Source organism: Bos grunniens, chromosome 11 (assembly GCF_055505025.1).
Source record: "Bos grunniens cultivar Pamir isolate PY7600 chromosome 11, Bosgru_T2T1.0, whole genome shotgun sequence".
Taxonomy (NCBI): domain Eukaryota; kingdom Metazoa; phylum Chordata; class Mammalia; order Artiodactyla; family Bovidae; genus Bos; species Bos grunniens.
Window position 1 is genome coordinate 13,541,680 of NC_141175.1, and position 18,995 is coordinate 13,560,674.

The 18,995-nt window shown below is 46.4% G+C and overlaps 2 protein-coding genes across 23 annotated transcripts in view; one reads left to right on the forward strand and one right to left on the reverse strand.

Moving 5' to 3' along the window:
* Positions 1-18,995, forward strand: part of STRBP (spermatid perinuclear RNA binding protein) — a 199,131-nt gene that overhangs the window by 179,626 nt on the left and 510 nt on the right. For 6 of the 9 annotated variants that reach the window (XM_086325335.1, XM_086325336.1, XM_086325333.1 and 3 more), the window contains one exon: positions 829-2,348. The exons of 2 other annotated variants lie outside the window; for them this stretch is intronic. In XM_086325335.1, the coding sequence (XP_086181461.1) occupies positions 829-1,103 (275 nt within the window). In that variant the 3' untranslated portion in view covers positions 1,104-2,348. Of the gene's footprint in view, positions 1-828; positions 2,349-18,995 lie in introns of those variants that run through there. One more of the 9 variants, XM_086325338.1, reaches the window with a different exon arrangement.
* RABGAP1 (RAB GTPase activating protein 1) overlaps positions 2,284-18,995 on the reverse strand; it is a 169,408-nt gene continuing 152,696 nt past the window's right edge. For 13 of the 14 annotated variants that reach the window (XM_086325323.1, XM_086325313.1, XM_086325314.1 and 10 more), the window contains 5 exons: positions 8,830-8,934; positions 7,915-7,998; positions 7,176-7,247; positions 5,325-5,522; positions 2,284-4,018 (listed from right to left, as the gene is read on the reverse strand). In XM_086325323.1, the coding sequence (XP_086181449.1) occupies positions 3,896-4,018; positions 5,325-5,522; positions 7,176-7,247; positions 7,915-7,998; positions 8,830-8,934 (582 nt within the window). In that variant the 3' untranslated portion in view covers positions 2,284-3,895. Of the gene's footprint in view, positions 4,019-5,324; positions 5,523-7,175; positions 7,248-7,914; positions 7,999-8,141; positions 8,368-8,682; positions 8,935-18,995 lie in introns of those variants that run through there. The other variant, XR_015136365.1, reaches the window with a different exon arrangement.

Consider the following 18,995-nt stretch of genomic DNA (forward strand, 5'->3'; position numbering starts at 1 on the left):
TAACAGGAGCACGTAAGATAGAGGTGAGCGCTGAGGCCATGGCAGAGAACTCAGGAGGGAGACGTGACCTTCCCACTTGAGGCGCGCATCCAGAGTCATGGCTTGGCTTGAACCCAGGGCTTTTGGTCCAGCTGTGCCCATGCGTGCGTGCTCAGTTGTGTCCGACTCTTTGTGACCCCATGGACTGCAGCCCACCAGTCCATCCTCTAGGCAAAAACGCTGGAGTGGGTTACCACTGCTGCAGGGGATCTTCCCAACCCAGGGGTCAAACCCGCATCTCCTGCGTTGCAGGCAGTCTTTCCTACTGAGCCACTGGGAAGCCCCGGTGTGCCTGCGGTGAAGCAGTGTGAGTTTACTCCCACCTGCGGCCCACGTGGTCATCTTAAAGCAGCTGCCCTGCTGGTCGCTGGGAGCTGAGACACCGCAGGGTCTGGGCCAGAAACCTCTCCATGGGCCAGGTTCCTACACCTACAGCAACGGGGGAAGGGCAGGGCTAGGGAGCGTTCAGTCCTTTTGTTCTGGAACTGAGTGCCCCAGCCACTCTGAGCTCATCTGCCTGCTTCTCCTCACTCTGTCCAAATGAAGCTGAGAAGGCGGCCTGAATCCCAGGGTCAGAATCATGCATCTCTGAGCAAGTGAAGCACCTCAGCCCTTCACACATCCATCATCCAGATGAACCAAAAGGTCTGAGAGGCCTGGCACCTCCCCCTGGCACCACCTCTTTCTGCACAGCTCCTGGGCAGTTCAGAGCTGAGAGTGCTGTTTGGGGTTTAGTTCTAGAGGGTTTTTCTTTTCTTCACTCCCCGCATGGTGCTCTCCTGCCGCCAGGACTTGGGAGTCCAGAACAGATGGAGACGGCACTCCTGGAGACCGGGCAGTGGATCCCTCCTGCCTTTGTTATGAGCTGCCTTCAGCCCGCATTGACAGCGAGCAGCCCCCTGGAGATCTGCTCAACAAGCTACTCAGCCTGTCTCATGTCTTGCAGTCGGGGAGGAAGTGGAGCCCTGGTCACGTGGTCAGTACCAGGATGCCAGTTTTCCAGCACGAAGTCACTGCTCTTCCTACCACGGTTCCCTCCAACCACCCTCCTTCCCCTCAACTGACTTTCACAGCCAGGCTTCTTGAAACCTACACCCTGCTTCAGCTTCCTGGGGGGCTAGTCTGGCCCCTCTGCTGCACGCGACCACCTCTGCACCTCCTCCCACTCTGAGCTCCAGCCGTTTCCCAGTCACCAAACCACCAAACCACTTCATCCAGGCCCACCCTCACCCAAGGTGGAGCTCGTTCATTCTCTCAGGATGACCCTGGTCACTTTAGGTGTGCCAAGGTTGATGGGCCAAGGGGGTGCCTTTCTCCTGACAGGGCACAGCCGCTGAGTGGATGATTTCTGCAAGCCCCTATCCTCCTCACACTGTGACTCTGGGGCAGGGAAAAGCCAGGGGCAGGCCAGCCCTTCTGGACTCTCGACCTGGTTGGCCGGGAACATGGACCCCAGAAACGTGCCCTCTGGCCTTGAGCAGCAAAGGGATCCCACCTGTCCTCCAGAGTCCCTGTGCCGGCCTTCGCAGAGCTCCTGTCACAGCCCGGCCACTTGCCAGGCACCAGGCCTGCATCTGGGCTGTGGAGAGAAGACGGGGCAGGGCTCACTCACCGCCTTCCCTTCTCCGGGGCCTGCAGCTCAGCTTGCTTCATCCAGAGACTGGTGTCGGGGTCGTGGAGGGCAGGTCAAGCAAGCAGGGGCCGTCGGGTGCGGGGAGCACTGCTCTCTTCTTCCTGCTGCAGAGAAGTGGGTGAGGTGGTGAAGGACGGCCCGTCTGGGAGCCTCCTCCTGGGGGGCTGCAGCGTAGGAAGACCAGCAGTGGTCGGAAGGAGCACTCTTCCCAGAGAGTCTGGGTACTGACCACTTCTGCCCCTCGGCCGCTTGCCCTGCATGTGCACATCTGGGGCCCGCAGTGCCCTCTTCCATCTCGGCCTGGTAAGATGCTTTTGTCTTTCAAGGTCTTACCACTCGCTCACCTCCATTAAGACTTCCCTAAACCTGTAGCACACGAGTCACATCTTACCCATCACCATAGCACTTCGTTTCTCCAGGATGGACAGTCCTCACGAGGAAGGTGCCGGCAGCAGCCCCCGGGGGACAAAGCCTGTGTCTTCTCCCCCAACCCCGCCACCCGCCACGGGCCTGGCCATGCATGGCTGCTCACACGCATCTCAGCCCAGAGCGGGAGCGGGGGAGGAAGTGGGCAAGAGCACGTAATGATAAAACTGGTTTTTACAAAGTGATGCTGTTTGTACCAAAATATTTAATGAATATGCTGTTAAAATAAAACCAACAAAAGAAACAGTAATACAATTTTACTGGTTTATATTTCAATTCATAAAGTTGACACACTGAAACTACCCTAGCACAATGTCCACACACCTAGTTTTAGATGGGCGCATAGCTGTTTTGGTAACTGAACAAGGACACAGACAGCAGTGGAGGGGATGGTCTGGGGGGATCAGGGGTTGCCGCTTGTTACCTCCCTTATCACAGATGACTTCAGCAAGTGTTAATACAGCCAACAGGAAAAAAGAGATACAAAACCACCCAAGTCTCTTTATATACAAACCAGTGCCTCTTGTAACCAGCTACTCCACACTGCACGCACAGAAGACGGCAGAATCATCTGCGAGACAGCCTGTCAGCGTTATCACTATATAAATTAAAAGTCTAAAGTTATTTTTTTTAAAAAGGTGCTAAAACCCCCATTCTATAGTTTTGAAGTGAGAACCTGCAGCCCATCCGAAGAGCAAGGCTTGCACTGGCCTCACCCCAGGGAAGGCCCAGGCAGGCGGGGACACAGGCCAGCAGGACGCGGGCCTCTTGGCATGTGTCTGCACAGCCTTACATTCACACTCTCTCTCTTACACACATACAGAACTCAAAGTCTTTCTCACTTGTACAACCTGTTGTGCAAAAACACTAGGAACCTTGAAGTGAAGGTGCTCTTCACAGCTCTCACACCAGCAGGGTAGAGAGCAGAGCCCGACAAACCTTGAATGCAGTAAGTGCCCAAATAACCACGTAATTAACTTGTGCAGATCAGTCCTAGTCTGGGATTTAAACACTGTCAGTTGGGTGCATTGGGAAAAAGATATCTATACACACACACACAGACACATGAAGCAAAATAAGATTTGTCCATGTTACGATTAACCCAGTCTCACAGTCGGTCAAGTCACCCGCCCCAGCGCTGTGGAGTCATTTGGCAGCTAACAATAAGAACAACAGAAACTATGAGAGTTGCATAGAATTGATCAGAAACGTGAGTGATGCCGAACCAAAACCTGTGCATTGTAGAGTTTAACAAAACTAGGTGGCTTCAACTACAAGCATGAAACCCTCCTATTTAAACAAAGTGCTTCTCCATGTCTACACAGAGGACCCTCTGCTGGCACTGGAGCAGGTACTTGAGTTACTGATCCCCTGCTCTACGTCCCCCTATATATATATATATATTTATATATATATATATATTTGTATGTGTGTGTGTATTTTAAAAAAAAATTAAAGGTTTAGAAAAAAACCAACAGCCTGAAGATCCCCAAACTCTGATAACGTCAACTCGGATGCTGGGCTGGATATGAGCTGACCTAACTGGGAAGAGGCCGGAGGTCACATGGAGGAGTGACGTTCGGAGTGTCCAGAGCGGCAGGCGAGTCAGCGGGCCTGTTAGTATCAGCAGTGAGGAGGGCCTCACGAGCTCTGGTCCACAGTGACCTCCCGACAGGCTTCTATGGATCTGACTTGCGGACATTCTGTCCTGGGGCATGTCACAGAATCACACATCTGGCCAAAGAAGGCAACAAAAGGTGTCATGTTTTCCGAAGGGTCTGGAGGCAGCAGCTGCTCTCAGCAAGTCTCTTTCCCTTGAACCCCAGTTGCTGTCTTTATGGAGCTCAGTGTTCGGTTAAACCACGTCTTCTTGGCTGCCTGGACCTCGTTGAGGGCAAGGCCTAAATGGTGCTCCAAGTCCTGGAAGAGCAACAATGGACATGAGGATGCTGGTCTCCTGTGCAAAGGACGCTGCCTCCCCAGAGCTGAGCCAAGGCAACAAGTGTAGTCTGTCTCCTCCTGAGACAACTCTGGGAACAGCCACCACCCCCGCTCTCAAAACTGGCACAGAAAGATCTGGAGGGCCAAAAGCTTTGGCACGTTTTCTAGTTAAGACCTCATCTTTTTATTGAAACAGCCTCCCATCTGAACATCTCACCCTCCATCTACCCACTGCACACCTGGAGTCAGCCGAACGCTCTAGCTAAGAACGCAGAATTAATTTCCAGCAAGCACCTTAGAAGTCTAGACCTGCTAGCAAGACATGTGAGATGCTTCACAATCTGGACCTTTCGGGCAGGCCCACTGCGCCCTCTGTGCTGTGGGCGCACAGCACAGAGGACATGCCATGCCCTGTGCTGGCTCAGCGCTCCTCCCCTTCACCAGCTGCAACCTCTGTCCATTCTCTGATCAGACACCGCCCTTGGTGAGGCCCTTCCTAATTACCCAGACAGTCGCCCAAGCCGCGTCTTAGCTCTGCAGCGCCAGCAGCTGAAACTGGGCCTGGGCGAGCAGGTGTCCAGTGATGAATGTGATGGGGAGACCAGGTCTTCAGCTTTAGTCCTAAACTGGGTTCCTCCATGCTCTGTGCTTGGCGCCTGCCCTGTGCTCAGCACGGTGCTGCCGGAACTAGCCGTGCAGTATAAAGATGACCAAAATAAGTCCCAGTTTCTTCAGGAAAGGAGGCTCAGATAAATTAGGTAATAAGTCCTAAGGCACAAAGCTGGTTAAGTGACAGGAGCTGGGACATAAAAGCTGGTATTGTGAAGCCCTCAGACAGCATGCTGAGCCCCTTGTGTGCATTAGCTTTTTTAGTCTTCAAAGCAAACAATCAGAGTGACCCTCATCACCTCCACTGGCAGATGAGGAACCTGAAGTGTAAGGAGGTTACTAACCCAATGTCAAAGGGTTTGCTGGTGCAGCTGCGAGTTCAAATCATATGTTCTCTCCTCCACCAGAAGGATTCCAAGTTAGATGGATAATTCTCATTATGAGAAAGCCCAATTCTTAGGACAGACTAAATACTAATTAAACATCCACTAGTAAATAACAAGTAACAGGCTTCTTCCCAGGAGGATTATGGTCCAAGTATAAAAGGGAAAAAACCCCAAACCGTCAATATCATTTCTGGGGTTTCTAGCCCCAGAAAATCATACCCTCGTGCAGGCCTGGGCCCCCTGCATCAGGGGCAGAGGGCTGGTTGGGAATGCGAGGCTGCAACTGTTACCTGGATCTTACACTCCGCTTCCACCAGCTGCAGCTTGGTCTGTGCCAGTTCCAGCTCCATCTCTCTCAGCTGGTTCTTGAGCGTTTCCTTCTCCTCATCTGTATCCTCATCCACAACTTCCTTAGCTGAGCCCATGCCCTTTATGCGCCCTTCTTTGTTGAAAAATTCCCGGCAGCGTTCACAGTCATCTACTTTTTGCTGAAATTGAAGGTGAGATGTGAAGAGACAAAGGAGACATGAAGGTGTAAGCATCTCCTTTCTGGGGAGCCTGGCTGAGCACTATAGCTTCTGAAAAACTATGTTCTTTTTGTAAACTGTTAGATGACCTACTGGAAAAGTCACCTGGCGTTACATACCAAAAGCAATACAAATATTGTTATGTCTTGATCCAGTCATTTCACATCTAGGAATCTTAGCTAAAAAAATGAAAAAGGAGCAACTAGATAAAGATTTATGTACAAGGAATTTCACTGCAGAATCAGAGACACAGAAAAGAGGTGGGGAGATAAACTATCCAGCTCCTGGAAGAAATTACATAGGATGTGCTGTATTTATACAAGGAAGTATGCAGCCTCGGAAAAGGTTTTGAGGAATTTTTCATAATTTGGTAAAAATGCTATGGTGCTGGGTGAACTAGGACACGAAAATGTCGTTAAAGCTTAGTTACAAATACACACTACATTTCACGAAAGTAAGACAGCAATGACTATAAGAAACATCATTTCATTTTCCTCTAAGAAAATATTCTGCCAGTGAAACCACAAAAGCCATTAGTTATGAAATATGTCCCAACTTCAGATGTAAATTTGAAAAAAATGCGTATCTTAGACTGAAAGAAAATTTGTATGTTAGAGGAAATACAAACATGGAAAGAAGACACACCAAAGTGTTAATGGTGGTGTAGTCTGTGGGTAGTGAGATTATAAGGCTTTCTTCCCCTGCCCCTTTATTCGTATTTTCCAATTTTCTTCAATGAACATTATTAGTTTTAGAATCAGAAAATGAATTTTGCTTAAAAAATTGGTACTGCTGGTTAAACACTGCTTATGATAGAGGCCAAATATCACCTTGTTCCAGGTAAAATGTTGCTTCATGCAAACATGGTCACGAACTCTCCCACATTTCTGTCCACCCAGTTATAAATATGTTAGTAAAGTATCTTTCAGTAAATTGTTCATCTTTTTCAAATTATTCAGCAAATTATTCACAAGTAAAAGTTGACAAGTAGTCTAATAATAAAGAAACATCAAGGAACAAAACCTCTGAAACTGGCAACAAAACATTTAAAAACTCCGGTTCTCACTGTATCTGGGTCCATTATAGTAGGAGGCAGATGTCCCCGCACTACGGAAACTCCTGGGGAGTGGTCCCCAGCTACGGAAAATCGTGGGGAGTGGTTCCCAGCTACAGAAAATCGTGGGCAGTGGCCTGGCCTCTGCAGCTGCCACCCTCAAGTGAGACCTGTCACCCCCAGGACCCTTCTGCCTCAGCGTGCTGCTGCAGGAGTCACAGACAACACCTCCAGTCAAGGGGCTCTTGCATGTGGTTTTTTTAAAAAGTGAAGTAATCCAGAGGAGGACGTTGTACGGATTTATAAAGAACAGGGACACCTGCACCTTGAGGTCTAACGTCAGGACTCCTCTGGTCTGCTCTGTACCCCTACCCAATGGAAAGAGGCAGACAGGAGCTGTCAGTCGCTGAGCCAGGCCCCGACAGCTGCCCCGTCAGGCACGCATCAGCCTCTCTCACTTTTGAAATCCAGGTGGAATATTCCCCTCCCCAAATCTTTTGTGAATACAGCCATTAAATGAACTAGGGGGGATAAAATCTCTTTGATAAATGAAGACTTACCCGAATTTTCTCAATCTCTACTTTATTAGCAGCCTGCTGCTTCTCCAATCTTTCACTCAACTGAGAGCAAATCTAAGGAAACAAACATGGTATTCACACGACAGCCTCTTCAGCAGTGTCATAATCTGCACAGTCTGGGCTCGTGGTGTATTCCACAGTAGAGGCTGGACCATGGATTGAGACAGTACTGAGCGGGAGGGAGCAGATGACAGGTGGGCAGAGGGTGCCCTGGCTCTGTCACCTCCGCATCCACTGGCCCAGGACCTGCGAGAACCCATCAGTGCCAGAGTGCACTCGATGGTCAATGTCACAAACACGCCAGACTCCAGAGCCAGCAAGAGAGCCCAGGACTGAAGGCACAAGACCAGTTCAGTTACGCTGTCAGAATGGACCAGCTGGGGGACAGGTGGTTCCCCATCACAGGACCACACACGAGCAGCCGGAGTCTGAAGTGCTCCCAAGAACCAGGGTGGCCTCCAGGGATTAAGTGCCTGCTTGCGTGAGGGACCTAGGCCAGGGCCACAAACATAATCTCTGGACTCCTCACAACAATTCTCTGGGAGAGTCACGAGTCCCCCTGTTTTACAGCTGAATCAGCACGGTAACTCGACCAGAAGCACAGGGACTCCTGCAGGGCCAGTGGCCGAGTGGGCACACGTTGGGGTGTGGAAAGGAAACCTCTCACGCAGGCGAGCAGAGCGCCCAGAGCGTGTGGCCCACTTCCAGGGCACAGACCCACCTGCTTGTAGTCGCCAATGATAGAGCTGTTTTTTTTAATCTCGGATTCTGCCTTGTCCAGTTCCCGACGGCACATTTCTTTTAACTGTGCACAGTAAGAAAAGCAAAGGTGACTGATGGTTGAGGGAGACAGACAGGAAGCCCCGGCAGGAGCGGTGTCGTGCTGCGCTGACCCCACAGTCCCAGGGGGCGCTCCTGTCTCCTCCCGATTCTCTCAGCAGTACGAACCCTACTCCTGATGCCGGGATGGAAGTTGGAACATCCGACTACATCAAATCCTGCTTCAGGTGGGCCTTTGGCTGAAGTCCCTGTCAGTGCAGCCCACACTGGGGCCCTGGGCGGAGGAGGTAACAGAGCAAAGGTCGAGGAAAAGCTGATGGGAGCACGGCTGTTCCTTCAGCGCCTCGGGGGTTATGTGGCACATGCCCGTCACCTCTCACCTCGGGTCGCCTGACTGAGATGAGAAGCAGGTGGACAGTGAGGCAGAACCAGCCTGCCCAGGGCGCAGCACCCGAAGCTCTTCCTACCCAGGGGCTGTGCTGAGGACCAGCCTCCCAGAGCTGGCTCTGTGGGGAGATAGCTGTGGACAGGGCAAGTAGGGGAGGAACCACACATTATGAGACATCTGCTTTCCTTCCGCAGAAATGCTAACCTTTTTGGGCACACTCAGATGCTGGCACACAGGAACTTCTGCCCCAGTGGAAGGGTGGGCTTTGCCTCACTGTCTCCTTCTACATTTTAATTATTAAGAACCATTATGTTGCTTTACCTAGTAAGTAAAAAAGGCCTTTGGAGAGAAACTGAAGCCAGTTGTCTCCAGAGTTCTCCAGGGCCAAGAGGAAGCCAGCAGTGAAATCCCAGCTCTCAAGCATCTGCAAAACATAGAGGAGTGTGGGAGGGGCGATGCCCCCTATACCTGAGCAGACTCTTCCTCCAGCCTTCTTTTCTCTTCCTCTGCGTCAATCAACTTTTGTTTGGTCATAAGCAGCTCCTTGTTCAGTGCATCTGCCTTTTCCTCAGCCTGAAAGGTTTGAGAGATGTTGTTACAGAAAAAGTGAGAACTGAAAGGGTCTGAATTATGCAGCATAGCCCAACTTTAGGATGAGGAGGAAACTGTGATCCAGAGAGGGGCTGTGATATGCTCGAGGTCACACCGAGAGCACACTCGTGCATGAGTGCCAGGCCGTCTCCTGCCCAGTGTTGTGTGGGGCAGTGGCTAGGAGCTGGCCTTTGGCATCAGATAGCCTGGCCTTGACTCCCATCGCTCCCTGACTTTGTGCCACTAGGAGGAGTCACAGAGAACCTATCGGAGCTTCAGGATTTTCATCTGAGGGAAGGCATGGAAAGGATTCTGCGCAGTTCTGCTAACATGTAGCAGACACTCAATAAAAGGCAGCCATCATTATTATGAAGACTCAGAATTCTGGTTTTCTTCTCTGAACTCTCAGGATTTTCTCTGCTTCATCAAACACGTTCTGCATTTTGCTCTTGTTCTCATCTGACAAAGGCAGGCGCCTCCTTCCAGGCACGCTCGTTCTCTTACCTGAAATGGCCATCTTCCACCCGAGTTTTTCTAAAGCACACAGAAGCCTGGCGGGCAGATCTACGGGGCCAAGCGACACCGGTGCACCCGCCCTGACCACAGGGTCCGTTACCCTTGAGTGTCCAGTGATAACCAAAGAGTGAGAGACGGCAGCACGTGAGAAGGCAGGCGGGGAACAGGGGCACAGCTAGACACGGAGCATCTCTGCAAGCTTCTCACATGCAGCTTCCTTTGACAATGGATGGTGGTTCCCTGAATCTGAACAGTATGTCTGAGGTCACGGAGCTAAGTGTATAACAGTCCCTGCGCCTGCTACCACGTCACTTCCTGAGACACGTTTTCTTTGGGAGGCATAGGTCCTAGGGGGCTGGGGGCTGAGGCCTTAAGTGGAGACTTGAGAATGGCACACCATGCAACTCAAAAAGCCATTCAGTTCAGTTGCCTAGTTGTGTCTGACTCTTTGTGACCCCACGGACTACAGCACACCAGGCTTCCCATCCATCACCAACTCCTGGAGCTCACTCAAACTCATGTCCATCAAATTGGTGATGCCATCCAACCATCTCATCCTCTGTTGTCCCCTTCTCCTCCTGCCTTCAATCTTTCCCAGCATCAGGGTCTTTTCCAATGAGTCAGTTCTTCGCATCAGATGGCCAAAGTATTGGAGTTTCAGCTTCAGCATCAGTCCTTCCAGTGAATATTCAGGATTGATTTCCTTTAGGATGGACTGGCTTGATCTCCTTGCAGTCCAAGGGACTCTCAAGAGTCTTTTCCAACACCACAGTCCAAAAGCATCAATTCTTTGGCACTTAGCTTTCTTTATAGTCCATCTCTCACATTCATACATGACTACTGGAAAAACCATAGTAGCTTTGACTAGACGGACCTTTGTTGGCAAAGTAATGTCTCTGCTTTTTAATATGCTGTCTAGGTTGGTCATAGTTTTTCTTCCAGGGGCAATCATCTTTTAATTTCATGGCTGCAGTCACCATCTGCAGTGATTTTGGAGCCCAAGAAAGTAAAAGTCTGTCACCGTTTCCCTTGTTTTCCCATCAATTTACAATGAAGTGATGGAACCAGATGCCATGATCTTTTGTTTTTTGAATGTTGAGTTTTAAGCCAGCTTTTTCACTCTCCTCTTTCATCAAGAGGCTCTTCAGTTCCTCTTCACTTTCTGCCATAAGAGTGGTGTCATCTGCATATCTCAGGTTATTGATATTTCTCCCAGCAATCTTGATTCCAGTTTGTGCTTCATCCAGCCTGCCATTTTGCATGATGTACTCTGCATTTAAGTTAAATAAGCAGGATGACAATATACAGCCTTGACGTACTCCTTTCCCTATTTGGAACCGGTCTGTTGTTCCATGTCCAGTTCCAACTGTTGCTTCTTGACCTGCATACAGATTTCTCGGGAGGCAGACAAGGTGATCTGGTATTCCCATCTCTTGATGAATTTTCCAGTTTGTTGTGATCCACACAGTCAAGGGCTGTGGAGTAGGCAATAAAGCAGAAGTAGATGTTTTTCTAGAACTCTCTTTCTTTGATGATCCAACAGATGTTGGCAATTTGATCTCTGGTTCCTCTGACTTTTACAAGTCCAACTTGAACATCTGAAAGTTCTCGGTTCATGTACTGTTGGGAGCCTCACTTGGAGAATTTTGAGCATTACTCTGCTACCGTGTGAGAGGAGTGCAACTGTGTGGTAGTTTGAACATTTCTGACATTGCCTTTCTTTGGGATTGGAAAGAAAACTGAACTTTTCCAGTCCCGTGGCCACTGCTGAGTTTTCCAAATTTGCTGGCATATTGAGAACAGCACTTTAACAGCAGCATCTTTTAAAGATTTGAAATAGCTCGACTGGAATTCTATCACCGCCAGCAGTTTTGCTCATAGTGATGCTACCTAAGGCCCACTTGACTTCGCATTCCAGGATGTCTGGTTCTGGGTGAGTGATCACACCATTATGATTATCTGGGTCATGAAGATCTCTCTGTACAATTTTTATGTGTATTCTTGCCACCTCTTCTTAATATCTTCTGCTTCTGTTAGGTCCGTACCATTTCTGGCCTTTTTTTTGTGCCCATCTTTGCATGAAATGTTTCCTTGGTATCTCTAATTTTCTTGAAGAGATCTCTATCTAGTCTTTGCCATTCTATTGTTTTCCTCTATTTCTAAGCCATTAGTTACTGGCAAATTGCACATACCTGTGATTAAATGGGGTCCTGGATTTAAGCCTGTCCTTGCTGGGGAGTGGCTTATCTTCTCCTCTAGCTCAAACCCAAGCAGCAAGTGAGAGGGAAATGAGACTCAAACAACAGAGGAAATAATATGGAGAATGAAGTCCTGTTAAAGATTTTATTTTACTTGAATCAAGAGAACATCCTGTCACCTCTGCCTCTCTCTCTTGGACCTGGGTAAAGCCCCTGAGCAGTAACCTACAGCACATACATACATTCTCTGTTACTCATCATCACTCCCATGGGAGGTAAGACTGATTTTAACAAGTACAGGACAGCTGGCTCACCACGAAGGGGGTCTTCTAACCCAAGAGTCTTCCTTGCCCACCCTGACTCCAAAATTTAGAAAAATGTTAGACGGGCAAGTGATTCCCCCAAGCTTGCACAGTGCGTGTGGCAGAGCTGGAATCCCTGCTACAGGAGCTGACTTGCAATGCTGCGCCCCTTCAACGGGAAAGTGCGCAGAGGCCACCGGGCGGCTGACGGTGGTCCTGAGGGCGCCACACGCGCCACTCTACTTACGTATGCGCATGAGGAGAGAACGTGTGGGATCAGCACCATCTAGAGTTCCACTTCTGGTCATGGAGGACTAACCAGGACCAGACTCACCCACCCCCATAAACAAAACACTGGACAAAGTATATAAAGCTACCGTCTGCTGACCCTGAAAACCAATGCAGAACTGTGGCTCCTGGGAGAAAGGAAACAAGCAAGGTTCTACTACCACTCTGGGTTTCTGCCTCTGGACCAAGGAGCAGGGTAAGGGGTTCTACACAGAGCATGCCTCAAAGGGTTACGGAGACAGAGCCAGGGGCTCAGAGAGGCTGTGGCAACTGAAAGTTGTGGGCGAGAGCTCTGGAGATGAGAGAGCTCCAGAACCACTGACAGGGTGGCAGAAGAGAGAACATGAAATCATGAAAATACCCAATTAAACCAAAGAAGGCAGAAAAGGGGAAAAAAAGAAAAAGCAAATACAACAAATGGAGAACAAACAGCAAGGTGGTAGACTTAAATCTACCATATAAATAATTACATTAAATGTAACTGGTCTAAACATTCCAATTAAAAGGAGACTGTCAGACTGAATTTGAAAAAGCAAGATCCGACTATAGCTGGTGACAAAATCCCATTTTAAATATAAAGACATAGATATATTAAAAAAAAGAATGGAAAAGGATATGCCATGCAATACTATGAAGGCTGGAATGGCTATATTAATATCAGACAAAGTAGATTTCAGAACAGAGTATCACCAACGACAAAGAGGGACATTACATAACACCAAGAGTCACTCCTTGAAACTTGAAATGTATTCATAAAGTCAAATTAAAAGAAACAAAAACTGACATAATAAAGGAGAAATAGATTAGGGCACAGAGTTACACATTTCCTCACTGTTCTCTCAGTAAGTGATGGAATAAATAAAGAGAAAAGTGGCAAGTCTACGGAAGATTTAACCAACAGTGAATCAGCTTGATCAAAGTGATGTTTACACAACGCTCCACCTACAGCAGCAGGATAGATGTACTTTCCAAGAACATGTGGTACATTCAACCCAAATGGATCACGGAAAGTCCCAAAATAAAGCCTAAGTATGCTTTTCTTGTTGTTGTTCACTCATTAAGTCCCGTCTGAATTTTTGTGACCTCAAGGACTGCAGCATGCCAGGCTCCTATGTACTTCACTATCTCCCAGAGTCAGCTCAAATTCATGTCCATTGAGTTGGTAATGCTATCCGACCATCTTATCCTCTGTCACCCCATTTTCGTGCCCTCAATCTTTCCCAGCATCGGGGTCTTTTCCAATGAGTCGGTTTTTTGCACCAGGTGGCCAAAGCTTCAGCTTTAGCAACAGTCCTTCTAATGAATATTCAGAGTTGATTTCCTTTAGGATTGACTGGTTTGATCTCCTTGCTGTCAAGGGACTCTCAAGAGTCTTTTCTCTGGCACCACAATTTGAAAGCAAGAATTCTTCAGTGCTCAACCTTCTTTATGGTCCAACTCTCACATTCGTGCATGACTACTGGAAAAACCACAGCTTTGACTATAAGGACATTTGTCAGCAAAGTGATGTCTCTGCTTTTAAATACACTGTCTAGATTTGTCATGGCTTTTCCTCCAAGGATATGGCTACCCACTCCAGTATCCTTGCCCAGAGAATTCCATGGACAGAAGAGCCTGGTGGGCTACAATCCATGGGACTGCAAAGAGTTGGACATGACTGAATGGCTAACACTTTCACTTCCTTCCAAGGAGCAAGTGTCTTCTAATTTCTTGGCTGTAGTCACTGTCTGCAGTGATTTTGGAGCCCAAGAAAATAAAATCTGTCACTGCTTCCACTTTTTCCCCTTATATTTGCTATGAAGTGAATTGCCAACATCTGCTGGATCATAGAAAAAGCAAGAGAGTTCCAGAAAAACATCTATTTCTGCTTTATTGACTATGCCAAAGTCTTTGACTGTGTGGATCATAATAAACTGTGGAAAATTCTGAAAGAGATAGGAATACCAGACTACCTGACCTGCCTCTTGAGAAACCTATATGCAGGTCAGGAAGCAACAGTTAGAACTGGACATGGGACAACAGACTGGTTCCAAATAGGAAAAGGAGTATGTCAAGGCTGTATATTGTCACCCTGCTTATTTAACTTATATGCAGAGTACATCATGAGAAATGCTGGGCTGGAAGAAGCACAAGCTGGAATCAAGACTGCCGGAAGAAATATCAATAACCTCAGATATGCAGATGACACCACCCTTATGGCAGAAAGTGAAGAGGAACTAAAAAGCCTCTTGATAAAAGTGAAAGTGGAGAGTTAAAAAGTTGGCTTAAAGCTCAACACTCAGAAAAAGAAGATCATGGCATCCGGTCCCATCACTTCATGGGAAATAGATGGGGAAACAGTGGAAACAGTGTCAAGACTTTATTTTTGGGGGCTCCAAAATCACTGCAGATGGTGACTGCAGCCATGAAATTAAAAGACGCTTACTCCTTGGAAAGAAAGTTATGACCAACCTAGATAGCATATTAAAAGGCAGAGACATCACTTTGCCAACAAAGGTCTGTCTAGTCAAGGCTGTGGTTTTTCCAGTGGTCAAGTATGGATGTGAAAGTTGGACTGTGAAGAAAGCTGAGTGCCAAAGAATTGATGCTTTTGAACTATGGTGTTGGAGAAGACTCTTGAGAGTTCCTTGGACTGAAAGGAGATCCAACCAGTCCATTCTAAAGGAGATCAGCCCTGGGTGTTCACTGGAGGGACTGATGCTGAAGCTGAAATTCCAATACTTTGGGCACCTCATGTGAAGAGTTGACTCACTGGAAAAGACCCAGATGCTGGGAGGGATTGGGGGCAAGAGGAGAAGGGGACGACAGAGGATGAGATGGCTGGACGGCATCACCGACTTGATGGACATGAGTTTGGGTGGACTCCGGGAGTTGGTGATGGACAGGGAGGCCTGCTGTGCTGCCATTCATGGGGTTGCAAAAAGTCAGACATGACTGAGCGACTGAACTGAACTGATGGAACTGGATGCCATGATCTTAGTTTTTGACTGTTAAGTTTCAAGCCAGCTTTTCCACTCTCCTTTTTCACCCTCAAGAAGCTCTTTAGTTCCTCTTCACTTTCTGCCACTAGAATGGTATCGTCTACATATCTGAGGTTGTTGATATTTCTCCTGGAAATTTTGATTCCAGCTTGTGATTCATTCAGCCTGGCATTTCACCTGATGTACTCTGCATATAATTTAAATAAACGGGGAGACAATATACAGCCCTGTTGTATTCCTTTTGCACTAGTCAGTTGTTTCCCGTCCAGTTCTAACTTGCTTCTCGACCTGCATATAGGTTTCTCAGGAGACAGGTAAGGTGGTCTGGTACTCCCATCTCTAAGAATTTCCCACAGTTTTTTGTGACCCACAGACCCACAGACCCTGGTATAGCAGAGAGTCAAAGGGTTTAGCACAGTCAATGAAGCAAAAGTAGATGTTTTTTTCTGGAATTCCCTTGCTTTCTCCATGATCCAATCAATGTTGACAATTTGATCTCTGGTTCCTCTGCCTTTTCTAAACCCAGTTTGTACATCTAAAAGTCCTTGGTTCATGTATTGCTGAGCCCAGCTTGAAGGATTTTGAGCACAACCTTGCTAGCATGTGAAATGAGTACAATTATACAGTAGTTTGAACATTCTTTGGCAAAAGTATGCTTTAAAAGTATTAAAATCAGGAAAAGTATGTACCCTGATGACAAATGAATTAAATCAGAAATCAACGAACAGAAAAACTTCTGGGATAAATCCCTAATAGATAAAAATTAAACAACACACTACTAATTAACTCAGAGATCAAAGAAATCACAAAAATTGAATGAAAATAAAAACACAACACATCAGAATGTGTGAGATGTAGCTGAAACAGTGCCTCAGAGAGACTTCTAACTTTATATACCTATTTTTAAAAGGACTAAAGGTCCAAATCAATGACTAAGTTTCCTCTTTAAGCTAGAAAAAGAGCAGGTTAAACCAAAAGAAAAGGAGAAGGAGATAATAAAAAGCAGAAATCAATAAAACAAAAAGAAAAAAGTCAACAAAACCAAAAGCTGGGTTTTAAAAAGATCAACACAATTGATATACTTCTAGTTAGATAAGAAAAAAAAGAGAAAAGACAGAAATTACCCATATCAGGAATAAAAGAGAGAAGCCTTCAACAGATCCTATAAACATCAAAAGAATGAGGGGATATCAACGATTTTTTATGCCAATACATTTGACAACTAAGATGAAATGGACAGATCACTAGAAAGGCACAAACTATAAGGATCTACACATGAAGATTTAGGAAATCTGAATAGCTCTGTATCTGAAAATAAACTGAAATTATAATTAAATAATTTCTGGTTAAGAAAACTCCAGGCTCATGTGCCCTCACTAGGATATTAAATCAAAGATTCAATAAACAATCCCACATAAAATCCTTAAAAAAATAGAAGGGAACACTTCCCAGTTCACTTTAGAAGGCCAGCATTTCCCTGATATCAAACCCATATTAAAACATTAATGAAACTCTATAGACAAATATTTGTCTGGAACACAAAAATCTTTAATACAAATAAAAATCTTTAAAAAAAGAAAACCCCAAATTACATAGGAATGCACAGTTTGCATACAGTGAAAAACAGCAAATAATCACCTCAGCAGATGCAGGAAGAACATTTGACCAAATTTAACACCCACTCATGATAACAACTTCCAGCAAATAGGAAGAAAGGAGAACTTCCTTTGCTTGATCTACAGAAAACCTGGAGCTAACATCTGGAACAAGGCCCACTCTCACATCTAACATTGTTCCCAGGGTCCTAGTCAGTGCAGGAAGGCAAGGGGAAAAAGGCAGAATAGCTTGAAAGGAAGCAAAACTGTCTTTATTCAGAGATGATATGATTATGTATGTAGAAAATCCTAAAAAAGAAAGAAGAAGGCTACTAGAGTAAGTGAATTTAGCAAGGTCACAGGATACAAAGTCAAGTAGTCAACTGTATTTCTAGAGACTAGCGACAGGAAAATTCAGTGAAGAAAACTGCCCGTAATAACAGATCAAACTTTGTGCATGTCTTGTAAACAGAAACTAAAAAAGATCTAAATTAATGAAAATTGTACCATAATCATGGATTGGAAGGTTCAAGGATTGTTTAGATGTTAGTACTCCTCAAGCTGATTTATAGATTCAACACAACCCCATTCAAAATCCCAGAAGGCTTTTATTTTTAGAAGTTGAGAGACTGATTCTCTTATGTATATATAAATACAACTTACTTATAATAGCCAAACTATTAAAAAAAACAAAAAACACAAAGTTGGAGGATTCACATGACCTGATCTGAAGATTGGTAACACTGCAGTAATTAAAACAGTGTGGTATTGGCATAAGGATAGACATAGACATCAATGGAGCAGATATAGAATCAAGGAGACCCGTACATACAGGGCCAATCGATTTTTGATAGAGGCCCAAGTAATTCGATGGGGAAAGCTTAGCAACTTGCTCAAGGTCAGAGAACTAGAATGCAGGAGAGCCAGAATTCCAATCCCAGCAGGTCTGCCACCAAGTCTGTTTCCACCGCTCTCCCCTTAGTATAGAGAGCAGCCATGCGGGAGAGGACACAGACGGGGCCTTACACAGGTTCCCTCTCAGTCTTGAGCACCAATGTCAGGCCCCATTTCATAGAGGAGAAAGCTTGGGTGGGGTCACCTACAGACTCACTGGGTGACTGGGGATTTCTCCATAGCTGCTGTGTGATGGACAAGTCACAGAAGTGACAGGTGAGGAATAACAAAAATGACATAAAATTAGCTGGAAATACAACGAGGGTTCTGGAAATCCTATAAGCCACAAACCAGAGCTTTTCTCTGGGATACAGAAAGGGAAGTATGAAAAGGCATGAAGAAGTTCTTTCAAAAATCTAACACCCTGAAGTCGAATAATGGTGAAAAGACTGCACATTCTTCACTTCAGAACCTAGCTGATTTTCAGTGATGATCCAATAGAAATGAGAGAAAACCAATTTGGAAAGGGACTCAATGTTTAGTGCAGAAACATCCATCTTCTCAGCACTGGTGATGGCTGGACGTGGGACCTCAGTTTGCTATTTCTGAGCCCGAGAGGCAGCAGGGGTCCTGCTCCTCTGAGCCAAGAGTGTCAGGCCAACTGGGTTTCAATCTAAGGGCTCTGCCACTGATTAACACTGGGACTGTGTAAGACATTTAGCCTCGTCTGGCCTCCTCAGTGAAACTGTATCCCTTGTACAGGGTTTCCTGGAGAGTTTAACATTAAGTACAAAGTACTGTGCAGCACCTAGAACTCCTTAAGGGTTTGGGAAACATTCTGAAAGTAGTATATTTTTGGTGTAGTTATGACATCAAATCACAGCTTCTTGTTTCATATTTACTTTGGAGGGAGTGTGGCATCACAGATAAAGCCTGGACATTCCAATTAGATGCACTTGGGTTATATTCCTGGCTCTGCTTCTTCCTGGGTGCCTTCCTCTCTAAGAGAATATGAACCAGTAGATACCACATCTCTTTCTCTTCATCTGATGTGTGAACCACTCGGAGAATCTAATGAAAGCATAGACTGCTGAAGAAATATAGTAGCACACAGGATTTTCATACATGTTTGGTAGATGTCAAGATCTTGTGAAATTCATATATCCTATGGTGTTCAACATATTATGTAAGTTCCTTGTAAACCCTCAACAGCCTAAGCCTGTCTCTGGAAAAATCAATGAGCAGAAAAGTGACAGGAAAATCTAAGTC